General features: G+C 42.0%; 1 protein-coding gene across 1 annotated transcript in view; it reads left to right on the top strand.

The window, feature by feature from the left end:
- Positions 1-21,628, top strand: part of ADAM12 (ADAM metallopeptidase domain 12) — a 373,557-nt gene that overhangs the window by 227,679 nt on the left and 124,250 nt on the right. Inside the window, exons 5-6 of the mRNA XM_025397498.1 lie at positions 1,553-1,631; positions 21,142-21,218. Of these exons, the coding sequence (XP_025253283.1) occupies positions 1,553-1,631; positions 21,142-21,218 (156 nt within the window). The remainder of the gene's footprint in view (positions 1-1,552; positions 1,632-21,141; positions 21,219-21,628) is intronic.

Below are 21,628 nucleotides of genomic sequence, written 5' to 3'. Positions count from 1 at the left end.
CCAGGCCTTTCAGATCCTGACCTTGACATTATCTGCCTGGATTTCCCCCTCTCCTTCCACCCACTCCTGGGCCCGGCCGACTCCTGCTCCATCGTTAGGGCGGGGTAGTTGTCGGCTCCCTCTGCAAAGCCTTCCCCTGCAGGAGGCTCCACCCACAGCTCATCCACGCACCCGGAAGTGTTACTGCTGGACGATGTCCAAGTTCTTGGTGTTTTGAACAAAGAATTGGACAAAATGCACAAACAAAACAAGGAAAGAATGAAGCAAACAAAAGCAGAGATTTATTGAAAATGAAATTACGCTCCACAGGGTGTGAGGGGGCCCAAGCATAGGTGCTCAAGAGCCCCGTTACAGAATTTTCTGGGGTTTAAATACCCTCTAGAGGTTTCCATTGGTTACTTGGTGTACACTCTATGTAAATGAAGGGGATGAGGTAAAGTTACAAAGTCATTTAATTGCTGGACTCCCTATGTAAATGGAGAGGATATTTCCTGTCATAGCTGAAGTGTTTCCATTTGACTTAGTTCTAGAAAGTCAGCATGAATCGACCTCATGTTCCCTGTCTCCAGACCCTGTTCTCCTGCCTCAGAAGGACTCTGTTTCTGTTCGGTGATCTCTCCCTTCACACTGGATTCTGTGTCACCCATCACCCTACCAGCTCGTGGTGTCATCAAGAGCGGAGCTGTTCCTACTTGTTTTTGTATCCCAGCAGCTAGCACCTGGCAGCGGTAGTTACACAGGAAATACTTCCTGTGGTTGTGTTGAGCGGGATAAAATAGTGCGTGTTATGTAAGACATTGGAAAATAATTTAAAACCTAAGTAACCCATGCTTTGCAATCTTTAATGAAGTTCTGGTAGACTGCATACAGTTTTATTAATAGTTAGAATAAACAGGCGTTTTCCTCCTCCTTTCAATTTATCTTAGAAATTCAATATTTCAGGGTGTGCAGAATCATTTTTCCTCACCTCATACATACATCGCTGCTTTTAACATTTCATTGCTGTTCTAATCTCCTCTGTGACATTTCAATATTGTCAGCCGGTTCTCTCACCTGCGGGGGAGCCAGCAGGGGCACTGCAGTGGATCAGAATGATTTTCCCAGTGGGAGGCTCAACCATTGATTCCAGTTGATGGGGCCTGTGACTTCCAGGAGGGAGGTTTTCCCAAATTAGATATCTGCCTGTACTATTCATGGAAGAGTATATGTGTGTGCACATATGTGTACATTTGCAAGTGTGTGCACCCAGGTGTGTGCATGAAGGAATGAAGTGGGAGGAAGGAAGAGAGGGAGGGTTGCACATTGAGTGTGTGGGCTATTGTTCCAAGGACGCATTATCTGACTCTGTTGTCTGAATCTCCTCTGAATTCTCCCTGGAGAACCTAAACCGGGAAGGCCCTAATGGGAGCCTCCTTGGATTATCCGTTAAGAAAAAAAAAAAAAAAAAAAAAAAGGAGGTCACAATCTTGCTACCCTGTAGCCGAGATATTCACAACAATATATCAATGCGATTGTGCACTCATCTTTCTGTGGTGTTTTTATTTTTCCACAGAGGTCTCATTGCCAGCAGTTTCACGGAAACCCACTATCTGCAAGATGGTACTGATGTCTCCCTCGCTCGAAATTACACGGTAATTCTGGCACGTTGGGATCACCATAATCTTACACCATTGGATCTGTGCTTAAACTTTGTAGCCATTTTATTCGGAGCAAAATCACATGCCCAGATTCTTAGCTTAGGCCCCAAGAAGTGCTGGTGTGTCCCTTTAGTGGTAGGCATTCCATTGTAACTCCAAAACACCAGCCTTGGCCAGGTATGTGCGCAGACAGCCCTTGAGGGAATGGTTTTATGGCGGGGCTGACCTTGAAACCACCTTCCAAGGACTATGGATGCTCATTTGAGCAAATCCTTTTTAGAAAACCTAGCCAGTTAGAGATGGCTTGGAAGGCAGCCATGCCTGGACTGAACTTGGCTACATTAAATTCTGAGGCACCTTAAAGAACTTTAAAAGAAAACTGATTCTGCTTAACCTATTCTGAATGTATCCACAATGTGGATATGATTCTATACTGTGGGTGTTACTGTAACATGACATTTATCACCTCTCAGGCAGTGTTTCTGGTATTTGAACTTTTAGCTTTGTCCTGGACAAAATGCTCACTTTATTTGTTGCTTTAACAGATGTTTACTGTGTACTCGCTGTGATCTGTCCCACATGTGAATATGGGGTTTCAGAGAGAATAGGGCAGAGTCACTGCCCTCTGGGAAGAAGGAAAGTTACTTGTTTTAAAGAGCTATGGGTATTTATTTGAAAAAGGATGAGCTAGAGGCAGGCTTTACCCTTATCCCTTATCATTGAAGCTTGTCAAATAGCCATTACTGTCTGCAGTGATTCCTCCCTTCTCTGCGTGACGCCAACACTTTTCTTTATCACTTGTTTGACACTTGGCACTTACAAGCTGATACCTGCAGCCTTCCAGGAACTTGGTGGAATGAGCTGCTATAGCTCTCCCAGCCCAAAGAAAACACGTGGAAACCCTGGATAAAATATAAACATTTAAGATTTTTGCTAATGCCTGGTCAAGCTCAAAAGAAAGTCAGCAAATCCCCAAGAGGCAGAAACAAAGAGGGGATGTTGTTCCTGAGCCCTGGCTGGTGAGTTGGGGCTCACCGAAGGGCTATTCAAAGACCCAGAGGGCTATTCAAGACCCAGCAAGAGGGCCTGGTGCTTGGGTTTGGGAAAAGAGAAGTAACCGCCTACAACTGAGAGTCGCACAAAAGCCAGATCCCCAGGAGAGCTGCTTTCCTCTGTGAAAAAGAGACAAAAAGAACTCTTCCAATCCAGGGATGGGGGCTGGGAGGAAGAATTGTTTGCCAGGTGTCTTGGATTGAAAAATGATTTCATAAAAAATGAAGACATTGAAACCCCAGTTAGTCTCATGTGTGGATGTTGGGAATAGTCTGGGCCTGTGTCCAAATTTTTAATACCAGCGTAGGAATGGAATTCCCAGTCAAGATATTGACCTCAAAACTGGTCCCACATCAGTGAAACTCCCATGGGCCCAGGCCTAAGCCAACCCAAAATAGTTCTGTAGGAATATTTCTATAACCCAGATAACATAAGATACCCTCATGGAAGAAAAAGTAATAAAAATATTAAAGATGAGCCCCAAATCAAAATTATAAGCCACACAATGCAAAAAGACATTGTACGCAAGCATCAGTAGACAAGAGAAACAAAAATTAGGACCTCTGAGAACATAAGAGATAATAGAAAAATCAAAGAAGAAAAATTAAAAGAATAGAATGGGTCTAATAGAAATTCCACAATGAAAACACATAAAATTTTAAAACACACACAGGAAGCAAGCCGTGTTTAATCAGAATGTGATGAGCCTGTCCCTGAATTGAGGAAAGACATGAGTCTTGAGGAAAATCCACCAAGTCAAGCAGGAGGAATAACTAAACTAAACACACTCCAAGACAGCTTATGATGAACATGCGGAACACCAAAGATGAACTCTTGAAACCACTTGAGGCAAAAGAGAGATTTGTACAAAATAATGACAACTAAACCAACAACAAACTTTTCATTAGTAACTATGCAATTAAAACTTGAGAACTAAGGGAAAATTATTGTCAGTCTCAATCCTATATTCATTAATTATTTTATAAGAATAAAAATGAAATAGACATGTTCATACAAAGATGAGAGAATTTACTACCCTCAGATTCCAACGAAGGTATCTACCAAAGGATAACTAACAAAGAATAGCTCAGTAGGAAGGAAATTGATCAGCAGCAGCAAGGACAGGAAGTCAGAGGCACTACTAAGCAAAATAATGCATGTGAATAAATTTAAATAAGCTTCTTAAAATGACTGTTACAACAGTGACCAAATTTGGGTGGTTTAAAACCAGATGAGCTAATAGATTTAAAATGGTTTAAGAATTTGTATTGTGCTAGAGAATAATAGACATGCTGATTAACTTTAGATTTTGATAAGAGCGTGACCTGCAATTTTAAGTATAACTATTTAAAGAATAGAAAATCATAAAATAGTAAGATAAAAATGAGTCCACATATTAATCTCATTATATGTAAATAGATGGAATCTCTTTGTGAAAATGAAAACAGATAATCTGCATAGAATTTAAAATAAAATCCAGCTGCATCATTTTTACAAGATTCACACCCAAAATATAAAATGGCTGTGAAAACAAAGAAAAGGAATGGAAAAAGATATTGTAGACAAATCTTAATCCAAAAAAAAAAAAAAAGCTGCTGTAGTGGTAACATCAGAGAAGCTAGACCTTAAGGCAAAAATGACATGAATAGGGATAATAGGGTAATTCTGTAATGATAAAAGGAGCAATTTAGAAGGGTAGTAAAAGAATTTTGAAACTGTATATGCTAGCAAAATTGTCTCAAAATATATAAAACAATAAATGACAGAATCCAGGTATAACTTTTAATCTAATTATATAGATTCATCTAGAACTAAGCTTTAGCCCAGCTCCTAATGAAAGGATTTCTTAAAATCTGAAACAAAACAAAAAACCATTAAAGATTAGACATTATTGACTAAAGCTTTTTTGGTTCCTAGAAGGTTAACGAAAAAACTTTCAATACAGACAACATGTTGCAATTTTTCCTCAAAAGAAAAGTCTCTAGATGTAAAGTTGATAAGCTTAATTTATAAAGCAAGTCACTGAAAATGTCTGGACACATTCACAGAGTGGGAGATTTAAATATACCTCTCTCAGAAATGAAGATTTTTTAAATGAGCAGAAATTAATGAAAAGAAAGACCCCCCCCCCCAAAAAAAAACTCAAGAGAGAAGATAAATTAAACCAAAAGCTGGTGCTTTGAAAATATTCATAAAATGGACAAAACATTTACAAAATTAATCAAGAAAGAAAGAATTCCTAAGTAAATAATATTAAGAATGCAAAGAGGGATATAAGTATTGTTATTCAGAGATTTTTTAAATCACAAGAATGTTGTGAACAATACTAACCATTTTCTTAAAAATGTAAAATTGTTAACACTGGTTCAAGGCGAAAGAAGAAAATTTAAATATAACTATGTGAAGAAATTAAATTTTTAATAGTATTTTTAATATTTACTTACAAAAATAAGATCAGACTCACATGATTTAACCAGTGAGTTTTAGCTAACATATAAGAGACAAATAGTTCCTGAGAAAAAAAGAATAATTTATTTAAAGGAGGGGGTGGAAGGAGCTACTAAAACAAGAAAAAGAGCATGCACAGAATGAATCCTACAGACTAGTTTCAATTACGGACATAGTTGCAAAAATCCTAAGTAAACTTTACAAACCCTATCCAGTACATATTTTTAAAATACTTTCTGACCAAATTATACTTAACTGAAGAATGCAAGGATAGTTCAATATTAGTATATCTACTAAGGTAATTCAATCCATTAATATCTTCAGATTAAAAGTATTATAACTGATAGTATTTCTTCTATGATAACCTATACTGTTTCTTACAGAGACTATAATAGCTTTTGTGAGTGGGGAATGCTATCTATCCCTTTCCTACCCCCATAGAGCCTCACATAGCATCTTGCATATACTAGATTTTTAATAAAATTATCCATCTAGCATTGCATTGTCTTAGGTGATGCCATGTAAAATTGATTTCTTCATCTATTCACTCAGCAAACATTTATTCAGCACCTCCTGTTTGCAGACACTGTTAGGCTGTGGGGAGATAGGCTGACTAAAATATATTCCTCAGCATATAAATTCTACTGGAGAGGCACAGAGCACTTTAAAGACATTTAAAAAACTTGTTTTAATATAATTACTATAATAGGAGAAGTGTACAAAATACCATTGTGGTATTTTAACTGTGGCTGATTTTAATTCTTTGGAGGCCATTTCACTAAGGAAGTAACATTAATCTGGGTCTTTAAAAGTGGGCAGGCCGGGCGCGGTGGCTCAAGCCTGTAATCCCAGCACTTTGGGAGGCCGAGACGGGCGGATCACGAGGTCAGGAGTTCGAGACCATCCTGGCGAACACGGTGAAACCCCGTCTCTACTAAAAAATACGAAAAACTAGCCGGGCGAGGTGGCAGGCGCCTGTAGTCCCGGCTACTCGGGAGGCTGAGGCAGGAGAGTGGCGTAAAAACCCGGGAGGCGGAGCTTGCAGTGAGCTGAGATCCGGCCACTGCACTCCAGCCTGGGCGACACAGCGAGACTCCGTCTCAAAAAAAAAAAAAAAAAAAAAAAAGTGGGCAAAGAAGAACAGCATGATGGGGATGAAACCTTTCAATACTAAAGAGTTTCAATTTTACCTATTGAGAATTGGGAGCCTTAGGAAGTTCTCATGCAGCAGAATGGCCTGTTCAGTTCAGAAAGCGTCTCTGACAACAGAATGGAAGAAAGATGGGTAGGAATATTGGTAGACAGAAGATGGGAAGATTTCTTATGGGTCCATTGTAGTTAGTGAAAATTTTGCCTACAGAAGTGGGCCTTGGAATGGTCAGCAACTGGCCAGAGTCAAGAGTGCTTGGGAAGTCAAAGGAGACAGGATCAAGGGATAGGGGGTAGCGGAGGTGTCATCAGTGGGACTTTCCCTTCCACTTAAGCCGTTGGATGGGCAATTTGTTTCTCACTGGTACCATTAAGGAGCAATTGTTGGTTGGAAGGCAGAGGAGATGAGTCTTGGTTTGTCAGTGTTGTGTTTGTCATAGGACAGCCAAGTAAAGGTGTTCTGTAGGCAGATGGATATATAAGAACCTAGAGTACAGAGAAAGATGGAGTCCTCAAGGAAAGATCTGTGGATCAACCTCATATATAAGTGATAGGCAGGGTCATGAGTTCATAGTTGACATTTTTGTTCTCTTTTACCCCACTAAGATCTCACTTAAAATATGTTTTCAGACTCAGCACTAAGGCTGTCTCCACAGTGTAAATTGTTATTTCAGAAAGAAACAGCAAAGAGAGATCTTAGAAATACCACAATAGGCTCCAGTTTTCCAAACGGCCACACTCTATGACGGTGAACAGTGCTTGTCTAACACGGACATCTCTAGAACGTGTAAAATATGCTTCCAAAGTTATTTGAATACTTTTGTACATTCTGTTTCAATCTCCCATACTACTTTTCTTTTTCTTAGGCATTTGTATTAGTCGGGGTTCTCTAGAGGGATAGAACTAATAGGATAGATGTATATATGAAGGGGAGTTTATTAAGGAGTCCTGACTCACACGATCACAAGATAAGGCCTCACAATCGGCCATCTGCAGGCTGAGGAGTAAGGAAGCCAGTCCAAATCCCAAAACCTCAAAAGTATGAAAGCCTATGGTGCAGCCTTCAGTCTGTGGCTGAAGGCCCAAGAGCCCCTGGCAAACCACTGGTGTACGTCCAAGGGTCCAAAAGCTGAAGAACTTGAAGTCCGATGTTTAAGGGCAGGAAACATTCAGCACAGGAGAAAGGTGAAGGCCAGAAGACTCAGCCACTCTAGTCCTTCCACATTCCTCTGCCTGCTTTAATCTAGCCATGCTGGCAGCTGATTAGATGGTGCCCACCCATTGAGGATGGGTAGGCCTCTCCCTGTCCACTGACTCAAATGTTGATCTCCTTTGGCAACACCCTCACAGACACACCCAGGAATAATACTTTGCATCCTTCAATCAAGTTGATACTCAATGTTCACTATCACAGTACTTTTTCCCCTTTTTTCTCACTTGGGAGGAAAAATGCAATAAGTGAGAAGGTGAAGAAATAGAGGACTAGAGAAACAGAGGTTCAGCAGCTGCCAGATCTGTTTGGGATTTGGATTGCAAAAGCTGAAGGCTACATATCCAGGCATCTTAGTAAACAGCCCTGATGGAAGGGCTCCAGGATATTGATAGTGGTTGTCTCCATGTGGTGCGGGACTCTGTGCTTTTCTGGGTTCTCTGATTCACGTGTGCACAGGAGCAGGGGCTCACATTTTTCCTCTCCTCTTTTTCCATGTGGTGACTGTGTGAAAGGGTGAATGTCTGCTCCATTCCCCTCCTCTTCCCCTAGTCCTCCCCATGGAACTGTCTCTTTACAGGGAAGAGGGTGGGAGGAGACAGGCCCTGAAAATCCCTGGTCCCTGCTAACTGGGGAGTGGCTGCAGCCCCTGTGTTGGGCAGCCCTTGAAGTCAGTAGTGGGTGAGACTTGCCCCTCCCTCCCTCCATGGAGTCCTCTAGACAGCAGCATTCCTCATCTCCACCTTCCCCAAGATGGGTCCTGAGGCTTTGGCTGGGAAGAAGGGGAAAGAGGTTGAGGTGTGGGGAGGACGGAAATTGGAAATTGCAGGAAGCCTCTCTACTGTCTAGGCCTAAACTAGTATCCTCTCCAGAATATACCAGAAGCCTCTTTTTTTGGTAGTCATTAAGCTGATGCTGTATTTTGATCTTCATCTGACTCTGTGGATCATCTCCACTAGGGGAAGCAACTGAAAGATAGATTAATTGGCACCCCCAAATCTCCAGAAGCATCAAGCACATGTTGCTTTTATAATTAGAAAAATGGTGACTTTTCTTTTAACCCAGTCGTTCCCTTTCCTCATTCCTCTGAACGCCTTTCCAAGCAGTCAGCCTTGTTACAGTAAAGATGGGGAGTGAACAATGTTGTTCACTAAGTAAAACCCGCAGCCCAGAACAGCTGGTCCTTCCAGCAGGAGGCCCTTAAGGAGGGTCCGAGGCCTTGTATTGTTTTTCGTGGTGAGGACCCAGATGCAGATTTTAGGGTTTTGTTTTTATTGAATCAGGCTGGAAAACAAAAAGAAATTTGCTGACTCATCTCCTTATCTGCTAAAGTCAGCACACAGTGAATTTTCCTAAATTTAAAATTATATATAAAATAAGAACCACTTTTTGTGGCTATAGCGTATAGTACAATTTTTTTTTTTTTTTTTAAATATCTCAACAATTGGTATAAGCTGGTTGACTCAGAAGAGTGGCTGATTTTAATTTTGGAGTTAATCACATCTTTTTTCTCAACTGTCCTGACAGGATAAAATATTTGTGGCTTTATCCTTTGCTGACCACATCTAAGGGGAGATTGTGTTTTATACTGTTACTTTTAATAAGGCCTGTGGGAGACTATCCGCGTGACATTTCTGCTGTTTACATGCCAAAAGACAGCTCTGGGAAAGGCTGGCAGAGGCCCCCAGAAAAGCTAGATGCTGTCAGTGCTTTGGAGGGAATACATTCGTCTGTTACATGCATGTTGTCAACCAAGCACCATGACCTGTTCACGTGCCCCCTTACACTGAGAACACAGCAGGGATTAAAAACAGACAAGGGAACCCATGGGTGGGGGGAGGCTAGAAGAAGAAGACTGCCCTTATCCTGGTAATCACAAACATAATTAACATCTGGGCTAAGTGCACCAAAGGAAAGGCCACGGGGCCCTAATCTGGTCTGAGGGATCATGGAAGGCTTTACAGGGAAAGGAACATGTAAACCAACAGCTGGAGGCTGAGAAGGCATGAACCAGGGGACAGGAGGAGAAACATTCTGGGCTGCTGCTGAGTTTTACCTGGGGTGTCAGGTGAGGGGAAGGAAGTGTTTAAAAGCTAATGAAAGTCAGAGTGTATAGGACCTGAAGACCATGGTGACAGCCTTGGTTGTGATAAACATTAGGAGACCACTAAAAGGCCTTCCCGAAGGCATGTCATGACTATGTTTGGGCTTTCAAAAGCACCCCGTGGCTCCAGCATGAAATTGTAGTCAGAGCGAACAGGAGGGGAGGGGGAGGGTCCCCTGCCCCGTCAGGGTCAGGCAGGGGCCTCTTGTGGAAGAGCCTGAAGCCCAGGTGAGAGGAGATGGCAGCAGAGGCCAGGTGCATGGAATGAAAGGAAGAAAAAAATGTCTCACCCCTGGACGTGATCAGGACCCAAAAAAGTTTCATTCGTGGTATATGTTTCTCACTGGAAAAAATATAGAGCATTTGCTTTGATAGTGTCAAAGGAGACCAGCTGAGATGAACTGAGCCTGGACCATCAGGTGAGGATAGAATCTAACATTTTGGCCAAAAGTGTTGTTTGGGTGACATCCCATTCATTTCCATGGCAACTACTGATTGTCAGAAAGGGATAGTATCTTCTACAACTGGCTTGGACTAAACACATCAGGGCGATGAATGTCAGGAGTTAACCACAGTTCATTACGGTTAGAGAGCATCTAACAGCGATGAAAAGATAATTCTGGAGGGAAGGGGAAAGTCAGAGATCATGCACATCTCATAAATGTATCAAGTGTAAGTGCTGTTGCGGGTGGGCAGTGGCTATCTGGGCCAGCAGCATCGGAGTAAGAAGAATTTACCAAGACAGTTGTAGCTAAAGAAAGGGAGATTTATTAGAGATCGTAGGAAAATACATTGCAAAGGAGCAATGGGCAGGCCAGCAAGAGAGGAGATGACTGCAAGGAGACAAAGGCTTGCTGGAGATTTTATAGGATGGTGCTTGTGCAGTGTGCTGAAGAGAGCTTTGTGCAATATTGATAACACCAAGGTTGCATTGAACTAACTTGCAATTTTCTATCAGCTGGGGGTCTGGTGATACCTGAGCGCAGGAAGATTGTGAGTTATGTGCACAGGAGGGATACGTGTATTGGACCATGAAGAAAGGCAGACTTATAGTTTATCTGCTTCTTCATTTTGCTTTCCCCCAATCCTGTTAGTCTGACTCCCCCTACCTAACTAGGACTCCACAAGCCAGGCCCATCATCATATTCTTAAAACATCATTGAGAATGGATTGAATTTCCCTGCTGTTGCTGTATTCCACACATACCTAACTCACCAGTTCTCCCTGCTTGCCTCTCCCTCACAGGCTGCTCTGCTGTCCCACTGGCCGAGGCACTCAACACCAGTGCCTTCTCTCCCTTGGGTCTTCACCCAGGTCCTGTGGTGACTCCTACCTCCATAGCACATTCCACACCCTTTCCTGTCCACCGTCACATGGCTGCACCAGCTCAGGCCCGCCCTCCCTCACAGCTGCAAGATGTTTTAGCCGCCTGACTTTTTCTCCCCACTCCCAATCTCACCTAGCTTTAATTCAGACCCCACTCCTGCCTGAATGATCCTTCTAAAACATCTTTCTATTTATGTCACAAGATTGCATTTACATTTTGATCCTCCCAAATCATCAGCAGCTTCCTCCAATGCCTCCTCAATCAAACTCAAATTTCTTAGGCCAGTATCATCTTCCACAATGGTGACAGCCCCTACCTTTTCACGCATGTGTGTGTTTATTCAGTCATTCATTCATCCACTTATTCAGCAAATGTTTACTGAGTGTCCAATGCGGTAGCCAACATTGAGTAAATATCGACAATAGGCAAGACACTGTGCACAGAACTTTTTATATATTCTGTTGTTTGATCTTCACCAAAGATTAATTTTTTCTATCTTTATACCCAGATGAGAATACTGAGACCTCGAGGGGTTAAATAACTAGGCCACACCTGCAGTTAATAAGGATTCAAACCCAAATAGTCTGACTCTAGAATCTGAGCTCCTAGTCTGAGGCCATCCTACCCAGAATGAGCCTGATCTTGTCTGATCTTGGAAGCTAAGCAGGGTCAGGCCTGGGTAGCTCTTGGATGGGAGAGTCTCAGCTCCTGTATGCTGTGCTACACGCCTCCAGTTCACTTGGAACAAAACACTCGGTTATACGTTTCTGGCTATGGTGTTTGTTGTAATGGAATTAGTCTATAAAACTACAATGGGGTGGATTGGGGAAGGGGGTGGCATTCATTTACAATGAGAGACACCTAGAGAATGCTCTTGGGGGAGAGCAGAGTATGTTCAGCTGAACCAAAGTCCTGGAATATGAGGAGAGGAGAGGCCAGAACAGGCCTCTGGAGATTCACTAAGTGCATCACTCCAAGGCCCAACTGAACTCAGACCAGTAAACATCCTTACTCTGTGGCAAGTCTGCGGAAGGGAGGATGCAGCCCCTGTCCTCAGGGAACATACACTCTAACAACATATGACATGATGTGCCCATAACAGAGATGCTTTGGGAGTCAAACAATGCAAGGGTCAAACCCATGTTCCCAGAGGAACTCACTGTTTTAGTGACTTTTCTTCCATAAAATTGTCAGGAAAGGGCAGGCGCTAAGATAGACCCTCTGTCTGGAGACAGTATACACCACGGTTAGGATCACAAGCCAGAGTCTGACCACCCAGGTTCAAATCCCAGCTCAAGCACTTAATCAGCTGTGGGATGTGACAATGAAACAGACACCGAGCCTGGTACGCAGTCAGGGCTTTAGAGAAGTGAGCCAGCCATGGCCACTGCTATGCCAGTGATCATTTCACAGCACTTCTTCCCCATGCTGTACCACGTGTTCCTTCTGAAATCCCTTGTAGATTCTGAGAACAGATGAGAAGCTGGGATGCGGCTGAGAGTAAGGTAGATGAACATGCTGATAACTGAGTTGTTCAGGCTTGTGTGTCTCCATTAAATTGCAAATGGCCCCATAGGTCTTCTGACCCCTGCCCCTGCTAACCCTTTCATGTGCATTTTCACACAATATCCAAGAAGATTTGCAGTTGGGAGTTAGAGCCAAGTGACAGGGTATAAGCAAATAACCCTCCCTTCTCTCTAATGGGTCAGTTTCTCTCATGCACATCCATTCATTCATTCAACAAAAATACACTGAGCAATGGGTCAGTGTAGAGGAAAATAGCAGGTGGAAAATAGAGCTTACAGCAGAGTGGGTTTAAAATATTTATGTTCATATTCCAGATTTGTAATAATGCCTTACATTTTATGAATTGCATCCCCATGTCATGTTCATTTGATCCACAAAGCTCTGGACAACTAAGTGCCTGTCCCATTACACAGATTAAAAACTGAGACTCCAAGACTCAACCCCAAGATTTCCAATTCTGGATGGATCTAGTGGTCTCACTATTGCAGACGTGCTGTTCCCAGGCCCAGTTTGCCTGGAGATCTCAAAGACTGTGAACGTGATTTTGTAAGCGTTTGTTCTGTCTGCAGAATTGTAGCACAGCAAAATGATTTCAGGGGCCCCTGAGGTTAGTTCTTTATAGTCTTTTAACCAGACATGGTTCTTGTTATGGACATGGGAGCAGAGATCCTTGGAGGATGGGTGTGGTGACTTATTGCTTCATGATCCTGCCCTGCACACTCTCAGGACTAAGTGTAATGTAGCCCAGTTATAGAAACACACAGAGCTGCAAAGTCACTTTTTCTTTGCTCAGATGCATTGTCACCTTGTTTTATTCTCAAGCAAACATATAGTATGTTGGGGCTTGCGTGCAAGGGAACAAGGACCTGACTGCAGTCATGCTGAAATGCAGGCTGGCAACAGACATGCATGTACATACACACACCCAGAAACACACACACACACAAACCCATATACACACAATGCATATACACATACATACCCACACGCACACATATACACACATGCACACCCATATATGCACATACATATACACATATGCACACCATATACACACATACATACACACACACACACTCCCATATACATACACACACATGCACATACACACAAATATACACATGTGTCCACATATACACACATGCATACCCATATACACACATACATATACACACATGCACACCCATATCCACACATATACACACATGCACACCATATTCACACACATATACACACATACACACCATATTCACACACATATACACACATGCACCCTACACACATACACACATGCACACCATACACCGCATATACACACATACACACCATATACACACATGCATATTCACACATGCACACCATATACACACATACACACATGCACACCATATACACATGCACACCCATATGCACACATGCATATATATACATGCACACCCACACAACCCATATACATACACATCCATGCACATGCACACACACAAATATACATACATGCCCACGTATATACACATACACACCTGTAGACACACATACACCCATACACATGTACGCTTACCCACCCTTGGATCCCTCCTATTTATGGGCTTTTCTCTGAGTTTGGAAATGACTTCACTTTCCTATGATGCCGTGAGTGACACTGTAATGAGGCTCCACAGTACTCAGGAAAAGCATTCCACCCATGTGTGGATTTTAGGTGATAACTTTTTGTTGGGAACAGGCCCCCCCAAAATCTGGCCATATCCTGGCCCCAAAACTGACCATAAAGAAAATGTCTCCTGCACTATGACATGTTTGTGATGGCCACGACACCCATGCTGGAAGGTTGTGGGTTTACCGGAATGAGGGCAAGGAACCCAGGGTGGGAAAACCACTTAAAGGCATTTTTAAACCACAAACAATAGCATGAGGGATCTGTGCCTTAAGGACATGCTCCTGCTGCAGATAACTAGTCCAACCCATCCCTTTATTTCAACCCATCCCTTTGTTTCCCATAAGGAATACTTTTAGTTAATCTATAATCTGTAGAAACAATGCTTATCACGGGCTTCCTGTCAGTAAATACATGGGTAAATCTCTGTTCAGGGCTCTCAGCTCTGAAGGCTGTGAGACTCCTGATTTCCCACTCCACACCTCTATATTTCTGTGTGTGTGTCTTTAATTCCTCTAGTGCCACTGGGTTAGGGTCTCCCCGACTGAACTGGTCCCGGCCGCTTTTCTTTTCTAAAAGAGAGAGAAACTCATGTTTCTGACTGCCAGGTATGGAGGGAAGCATCTGGCCTGGAGTTGAGAGGCCTGGATTTTAGTTCTTGCCCTACCATTAACCAGCTCTGTGACCTTTGATGGTTATTTAGGCCTTGGTTTCCCATCTATTCAGGGAAGGGACTGGCTAAAAGAGAAAGGTTGGCCTTAGATGACCCAAAGCTTCCTTCTGGCTAGAACATTGTGTGATTCAAGCACTAAATCAAGATAGTTTGGCACATTCCATATGGCAAGGAGTCTGGAAAGACCCTACAAAGTTCCCCTAAAGAAAGCATTCAGAATAATTTTCATTTGGCATACTCCCTAACAGACTTTGTCTGGTAGCATTCCTTTCTAATCGCAAGGTCAAGCCATCTTTGTTACCACTTAAGCATATAAAATGCCTTTCCTTCTAGTCCACTGAGAGTTGGGTAACCGACGTTTGATTTTACTTCCCACATGGCGTAGAGTTGAGGGCTACCAATTTTCAAGTTCAAGAGTTCTTATTCCATCTTCCTCTTACCCACCATTATATTTGATTGATAGTATTAAACAGAAGGAAAAGTTGTTCTACTGGAGTGGGAAAATGCATTCAGTTAAGTAGTAAGTATATAAAATACATGGTTAGAGGTTTTTTGAAAAGGAAAAGATGTAATTTTGTGGTTATGCATGTTTGGGGCTCTTTTCCTGCGTTGTGTTTTGTTGGTAGAAATAGAATGTCTTGGATCAGCAGAACTAGGCAAAGACGGCCTGGCCTAGTGGGACCACGTCTTGTTCGGCAGTGTCTTTAGAGACATAAGACAATGTCTTTAGAGACAAAGAGGCTATACAGTTTGGCGCCCTTGAGGCAATCAGAGAGAGGAACAGAGATGCAGTGTTGGAAGGTCTGCAGAGGACTGTGGCCACAGCTGGCTGGTAAGGGCCATGTGGTGATCAACAGGTCAGGGGACCCTGGGGCGCCAGACCCTCTTAGGCATGATGGCTCCCTGCTGGGTCTCTTTCTGGTGTGCATATTCAGACCCAGCAAACCCAGTGTTGTGAACCCACAAGGCCTGGTTGGTGCCCGCCTTTTAGCATCAGTGCACTCAGAGGTGCGCCCTTGGGCAGGGCACACACTCACCTGGAGATTGTCTCGAGCGGCCACTGCTGGCCACTAGTGGTGATGTAGCCTGTACTCTCTCTCTGCGTTTGTCACTAAGAGGGTCACCCCCCACCCCCAGGGGTTGAAGACTGCATCTCCTCCACTCCCCATAATCAAATTTCCCAACCAACCACGTGATGCATGGTGTAACAACCATGTTTTGCTGAGTTGTGAGATTATCTGTGTGTTGACTTATGTTGTAAAAACTAAATCACATTTGTTTAAACATTTAATGAGACATATTGAAAAAAATTAAATTTCATGAAATTGTCATTGCCTTGGAAAATCTAGAATTTGGAGTTCTAATAATTATGATCAGTAATCTAAGAAGTTAATCAGTGTCAGGAATGAACAATGGACTTGTTAGTCAACTGTCTGAAGGTGATACAAAAGTGATGTTAAAGCTGGAAATCAGTTGTTAACTCTACTAATGACTGAGATTGTTTACCTTAAGCAACAGTTTATGAGAGCTAAAATCCACCCCCCTCCTCCTTCATAAGCAATACTTCAGCTGAGTTGTTGAACTGGAAATTAATTTGATACTAATTTGTTCTAAGCTCATGCTTTAACGAGCTTATATATCTGTGTATTTAATTTGAAAGTACATTTAATAAATAATCTATTAAAATAAATTGAGATTGAGTGTAAATGAGCTTGAAATTTCAGAGGTCAGTAATTAAAATCATTGTCACCATTTGGTTTTCAATTTTTTAACCAGTGTTTAGCTACTTAGAGCAGCATTTCACGTTCCTCTAAAATGGAGGAAATTCTGTAATGTATGTGACCCCAAAGATCTGTGACAGTCAAAACCCAGTGATTCTGGTTACCTTGAGCAGCCGAAATCCTAACAGCAGCTGCCAACCTTTCACTTTCTGCATCGTCTTCCGCTTTGATGCCTGCCATGTGCCCAGGGCTAAAATCCCTACCAGTGAAGCCCAGCCTGGGAGGGTACTAGGATCCCCCTGATGCCCCAGAGCATTATGATCCAATTATATAACCCCCTCATAGTAAGAGAATTATCATGCTTCCCCTACAACCCAACTAAGAGTTATCTAGAGTGAGAGGACCCTGGAGCCATTCAAAATATATGTCACGCAGAAGCTAAGTGGGTGAACTGGTAGCAAGGTTTTTGCCTTCCCCGATGGCCTGGGTGGAAGCCTGATGCATCCTTTCCTAAGCCACATGCTTATTGAAGATGGCAGGTTCTCTGGGGGAGGAGCAGGACACCGTGAGAGCTACGCTCCTGCACCTGAATCTTCCAGCCCAGCAGAACTAACCCCACCCCTGAATGCCACTCCCCACCCCCAGCGCCCACTATCTTTGCACATGCTTTCCCTCTGTAGGCAAGTCCTCTCCTGCCATGGCCCCTGCACGCCTAGCCATTTCACTCTTCAGTGTTGCATGAAGGATCCATAAAGAAGCCCACGGTACTTTCATTGTTTCCAATTTATATAATCAGCAACATAGAAAAAAGATACACTACAAACTGATAAACTGATAGGATGGTGTGGCAAAAGTGCCCAATATAAGACCAACTCGCAAAATCAAAAGCTTTCCTTCCCATGAAAAATAATTGTATGTAAGACAAAATAGGAAAAAAAGATCCTATTTATGATAGCAGCAAATCTGTACAATATCTATGCATAAGCTTAACAAAAGTTTTCCAATAGCCACATGGAAAAAAAAATCTAAAACTAGACTAAAGGACATAAAAATGACCTTGTTAAAAGGAGAGGCCTGCTTACCATGTACAGAATAGAAAAACTGCTTATTGTGAAAATATAAGTTCTTCCCAAACTGACCTATACTTCAGTGTAATACAAACTGAGATCTCAATGGATTATTGTGTAGCTTAAAATTGGATTCTTTAATTCATCTGAAGAGAAAATGGGGAATGATAACCAAGAAACTTTTGAGAAAAGAATGGTACCAAAAGAAAACAATTTGGAGAAAGTCACTAAGACAATTCAATAGAAAAAAGAGTAGGTGTTTCAACAAATGGTTCTGGAACAACTAGCTGTCCACATGCCGAAGAATGAAGTTGGACTTGTACTTCAAGCTACATACAAAAATTAATTCAAGATGGTTAAAGATCTAAATATAATAGCTAAACCCATACAACTCTTTAAAAAACATATACGTGTAGATCTTTATGACCTTAGGTTAAGTAATGGTTTCTTAGATACAGCACCAGAAGCATAAGCAGCCAAAGAAAAAAATAGATAAGACCTCATCAAATAAAAAACTTTGAGCTTCAAAAGATACAATCAAGAAAGTAAAAGGGGCCAGTCCTGATGGCTCACGCCTGTAATCCCAGCACTTTGGGAGGCTGAGGCAGGCAGATCACTTGACATCGGTAGTTCAAGACCAGCCTGGCCAGTATGGTGAAACTCCGTCGCTACAAAAAAATACAAAAAGTAGCTGGGTGTGATGGCATGTGCCTGTAATCCCAGCTATTCCAGTGGCTGAGGCAGGAGAATCACTTGAACCTGGGACACAGAGGTTGCAATGAGCCGAGATCACACCACTGTACTCCAGCCTAGGTGACAGAGCAAGGTTCTGTCTCAAAAAAAAATAAAATTAAAATTAAAAAAAGAAAGTAATAGGACAACTCACAAAATGGGAGAAAGTATCTATAAGTCTTGTATCTAATAAGGGTCTAGTGCTGAAAATATATTAAGAACTCTTCCAACTCAACAATAAAAACACCAAAATCCAATTTACAAATAAGCGAAGGATTTAAGTAGACATTTCTTCAAAGAAGGTATAAAAATGGACAACAAGCACATGAAAAGATGCCCAACATCGTTAGTGATTAAGAAAATTAAAACAAAAACCACATTGAAATACCACTTTATATCCACTAGGATGGCTATAATGGAAAAGATAAACAACAACAAGTGTTGGTGAGTATGTGGGGAAATTAGAGCCCTCATCTAATGTTCACAGGAATGTAAAAGGGTTCAGCTCCTTGACAGAACAGTTTGGCAGTACTTTAAAAAGTTAAACATTGAGTTTCCATATAAACAGCAACTTTACTTTTAGACCCATATGTCTACTCATAGTACATATCCAAGAGAACTGAAAACACATCCTTACAAAAATGTGTACACATGTGTTCATAGTAACGTTACTCATAATAGTCAAAAAGTAGAAACAACTCATGTGCTCATCAATTGGATGAGCAAAATATGTTTTCATCCACACGGTAGAAGGTGATTCAGCCATAGAAAAGGAATGACATTCTAATGCATGCCTCAGTATGAATGAACTTGAAAACACCATGCTTAAGTGAAAGAAGCCAGTCACAAAAGGCACTTATTGTATGATTCCATTTCTATAAAATAACAGAACAGGCAAGTCCATAGAGATAGAAAGCAGGTTAATGGTTGCCAGAGATGGAGGAGCAGGGAATGGGAAGTGACTGCTAATGAATATGAGGTTTCTTTCTGAGGTGACAGAAAGGTTTTAGAATCAATTAGTGGTGATGAGTATATAATATTGTGAATATACAACAAAACTCACTGATTGTATATGCTTTTAAAAGGTGAGTTTTATGGCATGTGAATTTCATCTTAATTTTAAAGGACAACGTACTCTATCTGATATCAAAATAGAGTATAGAGCAATAGTCATTGGAACAGTGTGGAATTGGCACAGAAACAGACAAATGGATGTCTGTTTCAGTGGGCTAGCACAAAGAGTACAAAAGTGGTGCCACAAACATATTGTGGGCCTTTGATATATGCCAAGGTAGCATGTCACATCACGGAGAAAAGGAAAAATGGCAGCAAAGCACAGCTGCCTCTCATTTGTAGGGGAAAGTTAGCATTGAACCTCACACTCCCACAAAAATTAATTCCAGATGGATTAAAGAGCTAATTATAAGACTATAAAGATAGAAGAAAATAAAGAAGGACGTATTTGTGATCCTGAAAACAGCCACCTTGAGCTATACAAAAAATGCATGAAGAGAGAGACAAATGCATTTAAATGGATATACATCGGAAACTCTGAACAAAAAATATCATAAGCAAAGTTAAAAGATATTTCCCATGTAATAACAGGCAGAGTGTTAATATCCTGAGTATATAAAGAACTTCTAAAATTAATATGAAAAAGCTCAACAGAATAATAAATGTCCCTGCAACCCCTTAACCCCATCACCCTCCTTTCATCGCCTTTTAGGTGATCTGAGAATTTTGTCATCTACGTTGAGACCAGGAGATAATCTTAGCCCCTTTCCCGTGGTGGTGTCTGGTTTTCTTCATTACTCAATTGCATCTGGTGCTTTTTCTTAGCAAAGTCAAGGTGGGTTTTGTTGGGCAGAACAAATGGACACCAAGCTCTGCCCTGGAGAAAGTGCATGACTGTTGTCATATGTGAAGGAGCCGTGCACAAAGGAGGGTACAGTGGAGACAGACTAACACCTGAGCTGCTTGAAAGAGGAGCTTCTCAGGGGAAACCCTGAGAAGATACATGTACCTTTCTCTGCAGAGATCTGTACCCAGCTGATATCCAGAGGACCTGGGTGAGGAGTACTGAGTATACTCAGCCACTTCTTGCCAGTCTGCCACTTAACTGGAGCTGCAGCGTACCTTTTGCTCAGTGATAAAATTAACCTTGATTCCAGACTGATATCTGTCTTCACTAAGGAAGTGTCTGTGCTGTGGTTTCTTTTTGTAAGCTGTGACATTATCAAAGGATAGAATATTACAGGCATGACACACGGGAACTTTTGTCTTAGACTTAGAAGACCTTCCTATTTTTCTTTCCTGCTGAGATAGACTTTTAGCTCTCAACTGGGTAATTCAGTGAGGTCCCCTCCTTCCTTCTTCACCCCCACTTCCTCTCATCTGCTTTCCTGTTTTCATAAGCCACAGATTTAGGCCTTGTTTTATTACATTTCACAGTGTGCTTAGATACCCCCTACAGTTCTTCATCTCATTACAAAAGACAATTTACATGAGGGTAAAATGGGGATGTCAATGTGATTTGTTCTGCTGCTGGATTTTGTAAAACATTCTGTATCAGGGCTTTCCTGTAGGGTGTCAGAGAGACAAGAGTGAAACTAGGGTTCATTTAAAAACCCCTATTGGTAACCTCTAAGTAAATCAGATATTCCCGACCCTGTCTGGGTCACGTTGGGCTTTGCGTTAAATAGTAAGGCTGCATAATAATATTTTATGCAAAAGAAAATTCTATAGCTAAAAACAAGTGGAGAGGATTAGAGGCAGTTGATTTATTATAAGTGGGCAAAAATATGTTATAACTGAAATGGGATTCTCCCCTCCTCCCCTGTAGGGTCACTGTTACTACCATGGACATGTACGGGGATATTCTGATTCAGCCGTCAGTCTCAGCACCTGTTCTGGTCTCAGGTAAGTGGCCATGACCGTGGTGGCTCTAGTCTTCAGCCGTCTACTGCAGACAACCTCTGTCTTTTCCTGCTCATGCTAAAGCACTGAGAGTCAGTGATGGGGGCTCCCAGCTCAGCTGCACCTTCACCTGGGCAAGAGAACACGGAGGCCCTCGCTGCATTGCTTGCAAGAGCATGGCCACCCAGGATCTTAGCCTCATGTTCATGCCCCCTCTTTCAGTGCTGTCCTCAGGCCTGGTGGGGTGAGAGTGACTGAACTGGTTGAATTTCAACATCCAAGCATTTTGTGAATTAGCTTCCATTTATGTGGCTCTGATGCTTTATAATTCCCAGTGCTAAAGGACAGAACATTACGTACTAATGTTGAAGCTGCTGGCTTAATGTAAATCTTTTTTTTTTTTTTTTTTTTGA

Source organism: Theropithecus gelada, chromosome 9 (genome assembly GCF_003255815.1).
Source record: "Theropithecus gelada isolate Dixy chromosome 9, Tgel_1.0, whole genome shotgun sequence".
Taxonomy (NCBI): Eukaryota; Metazoa; Chordata; class Mammalia; order Primates; family Cercopithecidae; genus Theropithecus; species Theropithecus gelada.
This window is presented reverse-complemented; position numbering and strand designations above follow the sequence as displayed.